Below are 10,794 nucleotides of genomic sequence, written 5' to 3'. Positions count from 1 at the left end.
GAAGTGAAGAGGTAACTTTATTGATATGCTCCGTTAATCACTGGAGATGAATTTTATTGATACATCCAATGGCTAATTCAAATAATTAAACTTTATTATCTAAACCTAAATAAATGTTATTGCTATGGGTAAATTATACTATACACCAACATCAGAGAAAAATCCAAACAAGAATATCACATTAAATTCAGTACTACCTATAGCTGTAAGTGCCCCAGTCGCTCAACCTGCAAGCAGAGCATGCTCAGTTAGTAAACTACCAATCAAACTGCTAAATCCTAATTAAAACATGTCGAGCACTTTCATAGCTTAAAGATAACTACGTGATATTAACAGGCAAAATGATAACATTTTCTTGTGAATGACTAGAGATTAGTTAGAAGGCAATACTCGGGATACAATTTGGCAGACATAACAAATCGTATAGTACAGAAATTCCATCATGGGCTGCTTACTTTCTACACAAGATTAAGAAGAAACCTTGTGAATAAAGTATACTATTTGCTCCTCAAGTTCAATTACCTTGTGCATTTACAAAGATTACTCTAGTATGTTCATCTGCCTTGTGCATGTTTGTTTTACTCCTTACAAAGCACTGTCATTGACCATTAGTAATTGGACTCAAACAATATTTATCCTAAATATTTAATTTTAAAGTTGCATCATGCTTGATATTTGTGCTTTTCCTTCAACATTCAAGTTCCCCCATCTATGGCTTTTCCCTTGGGATGAACAGAAATTAACAAAAAGCCCATTATTAAAAAAGATAAACTATTATCTCTTGGGGAAAGAAGAAGTATATGGCAGAACATGTATCTCTCAATTTTATAGAGAGTTTCTATTGGGACCTCCAAATCTGCTCACTTGACCTCACTCTATTATGAATTATTAAATGACATATATAACCTACTATAAAATGACTATTAAGGACAATAATTATACCAAAAAAATTGTTATATTTATTTTCTCTAGACTTTCCAATTTAATAATATTAGATTGCATTCTTTATTATTTTCCCTATCTATTTTCATTTTCCAATTTCACTACATACTCATTAAAGCATTCATATATATTTAATAAGAAATAAAACTATGATTAAGATAAAAATGTATGATATGCATATTGAACGCATATTGGTCAGGGAGAACAAAATAAATTGTATTATGACCTAAATCTAAATCTATCCATTATATTTGCAGAAAGAAGAAGAAAAAAAAAACAGAGCTAGCAAATAAAAATAAATAAATAAATATTTAAATAATTAATCATGAGATACAGAAAATAGAGAAACATTAAGAAAAAATGATTAATCTATATTTTTTTTCACAGCTAAAAAAGAAAAAGTAAATAAAAAAAATCACATAATATTTCATGTTATTTTATTTTTATTAATTTTTAAAACTCAATACTTTGTGTTTGATTTTTTTTTTTATTGGATAAGAGATCTGATTAAGGAATGAAGATGTAATTAAGATTTATAGAGTAATTAAATCATTGAAATGACTAAAGTTTTTTATTATAAAAATTTTAGTTTGTTTGTAAATTATATGAGTGAGGTTATTTGAGGAACTTTAGTGAGGTTTAATGAGTAAATTTAGTATTTGAAAATTTAATAGGAGGTGTAAAAAGCATAGAGGTCAAGTGAGTAAATTTGGAGGTTCCAATAGAAAAACTCATTTTATATCACAGGAATTCTCAAAGAAGACACCATTACAATTTCAATAGAAGATCAGTTGAATGCAACATTTTCACCAAGTTCAAAAGTCAATGAATTAAACACTGAAAATCGTTAAAACTCTACCTGTGAGATCTGAAGGAAGGACCTATAAAATATCCACCTTTCCTTCTCTTCACACAGATGGTCTTTTATATACAATAGTTGCCACTGGCAAGAGAAAGTATGAAAAGAAAGTTAGAGATGGATGGACAGTAAAAACAATGAAGCAAATTTTCACTGCTACAGCTACACAAACCTTTGAGGTAAGAAAAGCAGAACCCCAGCACTGGGCTACATGGATAGCACTGATGATAATTTGTCTCATATATACAGTTTTCTGATTCAGTCTCTATTACGGCAGCAAGGTTAATTGTCCCAATTACAACAAAGTGAAGAAGCAACCTGTACATGTAACATGTACCAAAATCAAACACAGGATTTTTTTATTTTTTTTTGGGGGTGGTGGGGGGAAGTTAGAGGAAACAGAAGGAAAATGATGAGGGGAAAAATAAAGAAAATCTAATAGAAAGACAGCATACCTGCAACTTCCATTTTTTCAGCTATCTTTACACAGTGCCAGTATGGCAATGATCAGACATTTCGTGCATATACTGGCAGAGTTGCAATGCAGATAACAGATTGTCAAGATAAGTACTGTCTGAGGAAAAGAAAGCCCCAATGATTTAGAACCTATGGTTCTCATCGTTATATACAACTATTATATCTTCCTTCACATTCTTCATATCCACCTTTTGAATGCTGCTCTGAATCCCTTCAGAAAAGCCTTACTTAGTGATGGCTCAAAATCCTCGAAATGACTATTGGCTATTGAGATCTAATGATCTGCTTGGGACCCATCTGGTGATGGAAAACAGATCTAGGATCACATAGAATAAATTGAATAACAGATCCTCAGCATATATGAACAGAAACAACTTTGGTGACAACCAGATCCCCCAGTAGAAGTTCCAAGCTGTTCAGCAGAAATATCCAGGACACCCCTTCACCGCATGAGACCCAAGGATTAACCAATAGACATCTTCATAGATTAGCATCATCCCCACCACCGTCTGGACTCTTCTGACGGATATTGAAAATGGCTTCCATTGCAAGCCGTACCAAACGTAGTAATCCCTCTACATCTTGGAAGTTAAAGTCAAGAGCCCTTTTAATGGAAGAGATGCATTCAGAATACTTAGCTTCTCCCATTTTTGTATCAGCAGCTGCAAAAGCAACACGTGATTTCTTTGATGCGTCCATTGCATTATGTACATCTTGTGTCTGCAATTCATCAATTTTGAAAACATAGTTTATTCAGTCATCATCCCATAAAAGCATTGCTAGCGAATCTGTGTAAGAGAGAAAGACTGAGGAAGATTTCTTTTTCTTTTTTTTGGTTTGGAGGCGTGTCACAAAATAGAAGCAGTGGTTGGGCCCCAAATATAAGGAATGACAAATTAAAAGTTTCAGAGAGAGGGGGGGCAAGGTTTTTCTTTTGGTTTGGAGGCGTGTTACAAAATAGAAGCAGTGCTCGGGTCCCAAATATAAGGAAGAACAAATTAAAAGTTCCACAGAGAGAGGGCAAGGTTTTTCTTTTAGTTTGGAGGCGTGTTACAAAATAGAAGCAGTGAATACTCACAAATTTCAGCATGCGCACAAAATTGGGACGATTTCGAGCAGCAATTACATGGTTTCCAGCAACTTGGGGTGAGCTAACACCCTTGGGTAAGGCAACCTTGTCTACTGCTGAGGGATTGTTCAAGTTATCAACATCAGAGGCAGAGGAAGATGGAGATTCACCTGATAGAAAATCAATGAAAATGGCAAATAAGAAGTGATTAGAAAAAACGGTTATTGAGAGCCTTGCGCTTCTGTAACACCAAAGTAGCAAAAATTAAACATTAATTTACCAGGAGGACCCATCTGTAAAGCTGTTTGTAACTCATGTCGATCTCTGCCTGCATTGGAATGCGATGAGTATATCACCTTCAGATAAGCCACCTCCAAGCATTTGAAGGCTAAAGCAGCAGAAGCCATGTCTTTGGATTTTTCATATTCATGAGCACAAAACCTATAGATATATTTTAAGTTAGAAAGGAAAAGCAGAGGGGGAAAAAGTGACAGAAGCTCCAGAATCAAAATCGAATTAACATCCACCAAAAATGCATTTAAACAAACAATATGAATATCTACTATGAGCCTATCCCCACTGAAAAAGATGGCAGAAGGCAGATAGATTTATATAGTATGGTATAAAAGCATACACCGCATGCAAAGAAAGATGAGTCAGCTTCACCAAGCATGAAAGTCACTAAAATACTCCCAAGTTTTTCTTTTTTCAATTGAATTACGTACTCCCCAAGTCTAAAGCACCAAGCCTTGCCCAGTACACTCTGTCATCTTCCCTCCCCTCCCCAAACCAAATGGCCCTCACAACTACACAAGAGAAACACAAAATACAGGCTAAAATTATTCCTAAAGATTTTGAAAAGGCCCCTCCCACTTTGATTTGGGATCCAACACCACACCAGCATTCCATGAATGGTAGCAGGGTCTCATCACATGCAAGGTTGAAGGGAATATTAATTTGAGGATATGAATCAGTACAGCATGACTCAATTCAGGAATGTTAGGAAAAGAAAAACAACTGAAAGGAGATAAAAAATGACGGTCTCACATAAACCGGTGCATGTCTAGGAGTGTTAATACAGCTCAATTTTGACTTACTGGCATAGTGCCGCAGTGCTTCTATAAATTTGCATGGACTCATTTTGCTTGGCACTGTCAATGTTGGGAGATTCCAAGAGAGATGCAGCGTGAAGAAATTTGAGGACTGCCTGGAAGTAAAGCCCCGTACTATCATTTGACTGAGAGTTCTGCAAAGATCAACATTAAACATAATTATGGCAGAAAGAAGCAGCAACATCAAGTCATGATAATATGATAGGTTAAAACCTTGAGACGATCAGCAAGGTGTTTCATATCTTTAGCTTCTTTTAGAATAGTGATATAAGCCGGGGTGGAAGAATCCCTTCTAGCTGGACTAGGGGCATCAAGATCCCTGCCCCTGTGCCCATTCTGTGCACGATGTCTTGAACTAGTATGCTGAGTTCCATTCTGAGTATCAGCCCTTCTGGTCTGTACTTGCACCTTGACCACATCATTACCTTCAGAGCCATCTACTTGTAATATATCTGCTCCATTACCTTTGTGAGAGCCAGAAACTGGTCGGGGACAACGAGTCATCATCTCATTTTGAGCTCCTCCAGAGGGTGGCAAGGGTAGTGACTTCCCCCTTGTTGAGCCTGTATCCACTCGATCAGTTCTTTCAGAAGGGATCCTCTTTGAAGACCTTTCACTATCAGAATCTGGCTGCTTCTTTGGAGTAGAAATCGTGTCTTTTGGGTAAATAGCATCTAGTCTAACATCTGGGCCATCACGACCCCCAAAATTAGACTGGCTCTCCCTTTTACTACCCTCATTCAAAGACTTTCCCGGCAAATCTTTCTTACTGACATATTTGTTCTCAGTTTCACCATATTTGTTCACCTTCTCCTGCAATTTGTTCACCTTCTCAGACCTACGATAAGCCCCGGAGGAAATTTTTTCCTTCCTTGCTGTCCCAGATCGATCAATCCTGCAGTCATCTTCATCATCTGAGCATCTCCGCGGGCTACGTAATGCAAAACGACCAGTGTCTTGTGACTCGTCCTTTACCCCGAGTACTAATTCATGCTTATCAGGATTTAAGATTCTCATAGGTGATGATGAAACAGATTCTACAGGTGAACCTTTAATTTCTTGAAAGCTGGATTTGGTCTTTTGAGAACCAGAAACTTTAGAAGAGCTTGAAGTGGCAGCCACAGAAACCTGAACAGATCCCAAATCTTTTTTCAAAGATTCCATACCATTCTGACTCCGTTGAGTTAGTCTGCTGCTTATATCTTTTCCACGTTGTTGCTTCTTTGAATGGCTGCTCTTCTTGTCTGTTCTACCACTGCCTTTGCTTGCACTGGACTCTTTTCCCTCAGATTTAGATACCCTCGCCTTCTTTTCCTTCCTACAGTCATTCTCACTAAACTCCTCCTTCACTGCAATGGAACGATCTGGAAGGGAACCCATATGAATTTCAGGATATTCCTTCAATTTTCTCTTTTTTGTTCTATCTCTAGAAACATTACCCATGTCTACGGATCCATTGTCTCTACAAACTTCATCTTTTACCTTGGTAAGAGTAGCAGCCTCTATCCTATCCTTAATTCGATCTTTTCCTGCTTCAGTAGTCAGAAAACCACTACTTGAGCTAGGACCAATCTCGCCATCTGGTCCGTGGTGATCTGATGCCCATTCTTCATCAGTCATACGCCTACCATTGCTCTTGATTTTCTTGGGTGGTCTAGAAGTATCTGGATCAAAGTCCCTTCTGCTCTTAATCTTTAAATTGTTGATAGGACCTGTTTTGCATGTTTATCAAAGAGTATCTAAGATTAAGCAGATCAAGGGAATTTTAAAAGCACAAACAAATCCATGCATCAAATAAAATACCTCCATCATAAGAGGAAGCTAAAACTTTTTGCTTCTCTTTGTACTTGTGCTTCCGTTTCTCCACTGCCAAGTCACTGGAATTGCTCAGCTGCTGAAAATTAGGCTCATTCAGAGGTGAAGATTGGTTAACATCATTCAAGCTTTTACTCTTCAGTGATGCCTGTATGTTCTTCTTCATAGAGTTTGGCAGCAGAATAGAACCATCTTTATCACTTGCCTTTGACAATTCTTTCAATCCATTTTTTTTCTTCCCGCTGCCAGGCATGGCATGCAAACCAAAATTTTGGGGGTTTTGATCAGGGTGACGAAAATCAGCTTGTGCAACGCCTTCCATAAAGCCACCAGGATTATTGGGAAGATTATTTTGACTGCCAAGGGCAGGAACTTGGTACTGTGCAATTAGAGCTTTTGTCTTGTCTGTTGTTTCCTCCTCTGTTACACTACACCGGTTCATCCCAGGCCTGCATTTGAATCAAGAGATCAGCTTCACATAAAGAAAGAAAGATTGAAACTACTAGCCACCGAATTTTATAACTAACATACATCAATGTACCACTCTAGGGGTATGATTGATATACCATGTAATAGAATGAACATATGATAGGTAGCGAATGCCTAGAAAGGAACTTACAGCCAATTAAGCATGCTACATAGCCACTTTTCTGGTAAGTTGTCGGGGGTTGTACCGTGCGGAAGAAGCCGCCATTTTAGACACTTGTCACACTGCACCCAATAGTCTTCCATTAATGCAGGAGCCCCTGTTGCAGGAGCTACATCAGAAATGGGTCCGTTTCCAGGGCGTTGAGCTATATTTGAAGCTGTTACCGGATGTGAATCAACTGTCTTGCCATTTGGTTTCTCTCTTGATGAAATGTTAACTGCAGATGTGCTTTTTGCAACAGCATCAGGCTCCTTAAGCTTATCTTCAGAAGGCAATTGCAATGAATCAGTTTGGTTCTCTTCTTCTTCATCCCCAAAGAAATCTCTATATGTATCCCTGCTTTTATCAAGATCCTTTCTGAAGTTTTCTGACTCACTATTGGATGTAAGCTTGTTCACATGAGCACTCTTCACTTTGGGCACTGAAGCAGAACCAACCCTGGAGCTTTCTTTTGGAAAGTCTGTAACCAGGGTCCTTGGAATTTCTTTTGATTTCCATTTTTCGCCAAGTAAGGGCTGCTCCTTCCCAGAAAGTAATCTCATATCATCTACCTCATGGGCTATACCCTTCTGACTGACCCTTTGCTTTGAGTGGTCCACAACTTCAGTACTTAAAGATTTCCTCCCTTTAGATACATTTGAGTCAGCTTTTACTGATTCATTACCTTTCTCTCCTTTGTGATGGCCATCTTTCTTTAAATGTACCGAAACATTATTGTTAGAACTTACTTTTCTGTCTCCCTGAACCTTTCCAGCCAAACTGGCTTTTCGCTTTTCAACCCAGTTTTGCTCTTGATTGAATGTTGGCTCCATAGGCTCATCTTCTGGTTGACAAGGGAAGCCTTTATCCCTTCCAGCATTCTTATCTGCTTCTTTACTCTTTTTCACATCATTGACAGAAGAGTATGAATTGGATAGAAGTGGGAGCTTCAAGGTTTTAGAAACAAGCTCCTCACAAGCAAATGTATCAACATCTTGGTCCTTGTTTGCCAGAAGCCCAATTCCATCCTTATTGATCCCGCTCTTTGATTCTGCTGAAAAATCATTTCTTTCAACTGATTTAGTTTTCCTTGCCCCAGACACTTTCCCACCACCTTCCCTGGTATTTGCTCCATTCACTAGGAACCCAGATCTTTCCAAACCATCCCTTGGAAGAGATCTAACTTCTTTTGCAACCTTATCCTTTTCAGTTAAATAAATTAGATCCTCCGGAAGAGGTGACAAAAGCATACCCTCATACACCGGACAGGATGTCATAATCTGCTCCAGACCGTCATCCAAAAAAATATTTCAGTTAATGCACATTATGTTCAAATAAGATGAACAACTAAAAATTGCAGGGAGATGATTCACCTGGAGAATACTAGTGGGAGATTCAAATGGGGCATCTTGAGGTCCATGAGATATTCCTTCACTATCTGAAGAATCATCTAGTGAGGAAGATGGTGTACCGTCAAGGCCAAGCCCACTGTAGATATCATTTTTTCGTGTCGACAAGTTATCCGAGCCCACCCTAAGCCGTACCTTGAGAGTTTTCTGGTCCGATAATTTAATAGGTCTCTTTGTTGCGGATTCCTGTTCAGGAGGATACTGGTCAGCTTGATTATATGAAACACTCACATCTTGTTTGACTGGAATGTTTGCTGATGGTGCCTTTGGTGCAACGAGTGAAATGGAACTGGCAGAAGCAGTTCCAAGTCCAACAGACTGAGATACAGCATAACAACTAGAATTGTTACGATGGCCACCCTGTGTGGTAAAACAAACAAATGCCCTCAAGTAAACAAAATATTCAGAAATATATAAGGAATGGAAATAACAAATAGGAACTACCATCCTCATTAAGTTGATACCTCGAGTTTTAAACTGTTGGGAGATTTGGGTAAGCCATAATTCTGACTTTTTGCTGGAGTCCTCGGATGAGACCACACTGGAGACCGCTGATAGCTAGGTAAAAATGAGCCATACCCACCAAACTTTGCCCCTGTTACAGTGAAAATATGACAGTTCATTATTACAGAGAATAAACTCCAATTAATGCATCGTTTAAACATAATAGAACATACAATTCCATTTTCTTGACTTACCTAGATTCTCTGCAGACACCACCCCACCTTCAAAATCTTTCTGAAAGTGTCCCAAAACATCCTGAATTTTATCATCCTAATGCCAAGCAGAGCAAACATGTAGTTAATTACAAAGCTCATTAAAAAGACAGGAAGTGATAACAACGGCCAGAACAATCTGTAGTACTTCCATAACAGTTCTGATGAGATTTAGGCATCTTTAAGGATTTGAGATAATACATAGTTCAGCTATCTACTATTAATACCCTAAAACAATAACACATCAGGAACGGAACCTACCACCATTCTCAATTTCAAATTCAGAAAGTTTAATGCAGAGCACTTTCGGTCGTATCATAGATAATTTCAACATTCGAATTGTGCAATCCCACATAACTCATAACTACATAAGAGGCGCTACAAACCCATAATACTCGAGTCACATTACTATGCCGCCATAAACTTTTACCATAACCAGTCACTTGTGCGTAAACATTTCCATAAACCACCTCCAGTAACAGTTTCATACCCTCCCAATAACAAGTCAAAGACGAATACTTCCTCGCATTGCAAAGTAGACGATTCTCAAGCGAAACACCGCAATTACCTTACATTAACCAAAGCGTGAGTAACAAAGTCCTAAACTACATCTTCTACTCCCCGAATCAAAAATCCAATCACACAGTTCAGTAAGTTTTCAAATTACAAAAAATTTAGAATCCAGAATTCAATCAAAGGCCTCAGCTTGGATCTAAGACCAGCAATTACAAGTCAACCCCAGAACTTCAAAACCAAAATTCATACTCGTAGTAATAATATGCAGCTAACAAAGACTACATCAATATTCACATAAATTCTGTAAACGATTATATATATCTATATCTATATATATATAGAGAGAGAGAGAGAGAGTTATATAAAGCTTACGATGTAGGCGAGAGCAACGTCGGGGTCGATATTGGGATCGTATTCATTGATTTGAGAAGAACACGCCTCGCCTTCTTCAAGCTCGGAATCGTCCATCTCTCTCCCAGCTCCGAACCCTAACCCTAACCCTAGCCCCTTCCTCGCATCCCTACTCCCCACAGAAATCATCCACAACCCAACCTACCTACTTGTCTCTCAATTAAAAACCCAAAGCTCCCTCCGATCCATTACACCGGAAATTCCCCGGATCAGTCAAATTCAGATTCCGATCACGCCGCCGCCGCCGAATCAATCTCCCCCCGGCTCAATTCAGAACCACCACCTCAATTGCTCCCAAAATCACAAAACAAAAAATCAAAATCGAAGTGAATAGTTTTGTGAAAACCGCGAACAATTACGCGGGGTTTTTATTTTTTATTTTTGGACAAAATTTTTGAGAGAAATTTGTGTGTTGCTTTGAAATTGATTGAGCAGGAGTCTCTCCTTCTCTTTCTCTTTCTCTCTCTCTCTCTCTCTCTGGTTTTTGGTGTTTACAGCAGCTTGTTTATTTTTTATTTTTTATTTTATTTTTATTTATTTTCCTTTCTGTTCAAGCAAAATATTAAAATATTAGTTATTTATAATTTAGGTGTCCAAATGAGACTAGGAGGAAGGAGCAGGGATCTTTACCAGAGATGAGACTGTAGAGGTGGGATTCACCGTTTTCGGTTATGCTCACGTATTTTATTGTATTTCTATTTTTGCCCCTTCCTTCTTTGCTTTCTTTGTAGAAATGGATTGTCCGGAAGGAGGAAGAAATTGGCTGCATCAGATGCCGTGCGACGCGTGCGGTCACGCGCTTTGCACTCTCTTTAAGTCAGAGACACTAAAATTAAGAAA

General features: G+C 38.3%; 1 protein-coding gene across 1 annotated transcript; it reads right to left on the bottom strand.

The window, feature by feature from the left end:
- On the bottom strand, nucleotides 1-10,473 carry LOC133738108 (cysteine-tryptophan domain-containing zinc finger protein 3-like). The gene is made up of 14 exons (XM_062165553.1): nucleotides 9,916-10,473; nucleotides 9,010-9,085; nucleotides 8,776-8,906; nucleotides 8,276-8,671; nucleotides 6,894-8,182; nucleotides 6,263-6,723; nucleotides 4,673-6,171; nucleotides 4,445-4,593; nucleotides 3,628-3,788; nucleotides 3,357-3,517; nucleotides 2,257-2,998; nucleotides 1,974-2,119; nucleotides 1,802-1,885; nucleotides 1-227 (listed from the first exon to the last, which is right to left on the bottom strand). Exons 1-11 carry the CDS (start codon nucleotides 10,081-10,083, stop codon nucleotides 2,759-2,761), a joined length of 4,731 nt encoding a protein of 1,576 aa, XP_062021537.1. The 5' UTR covers nucleotides 10,084-10,473; the 3' UTR covers nucleotides 1-227; nucleotides 1,802-1,885; nucleotides 1,974-2,119; nucleotides 2,257-2,758.
- Between the last annotated feature and the right edge of the window lie 321 nt (nucleotides 10,474-10,794).

Source organism: Rosa rugosa, chromosome 3, assembly GCF_958449725.1.
Source record: "Rosa rugosa chromosome 3, drRosRugo1.1, whole genome shotgun sequence".
Lineage (NCBI taxonomy): Eukaryota > Viridiplantae > Streptophyta > Magnoliopsida > Rosales > Rosaceae > Rosa > Rosa rugosa.
This window is presented reverse-complemented; position numbering and strand designations above follow the sequence as displayed.

Coding starts and splice junctions, on each gene's coding strand:
- LOC133738108 (XM_062165553.1), bottom strand. CDS start 10,083: ATGATTTCTGTGGGGAGTAGGGATGCGAGGAAGGGGCTAGGGTTAGGG. Junction 8,672..8,775: donor CCAACAGTTTAAAACTCGAG/GTATCAACTTAA, acceptor TTTACCACACAG/GGTGGCCATCGTAACAATTC. Junction 6,724..6,893: donor TGTAGCATGCTTAATTGGCT/GTAAGTTCCTTT, acceptor ATTCAAATGCAG/GCCTGGGATGAACCGGTGTA.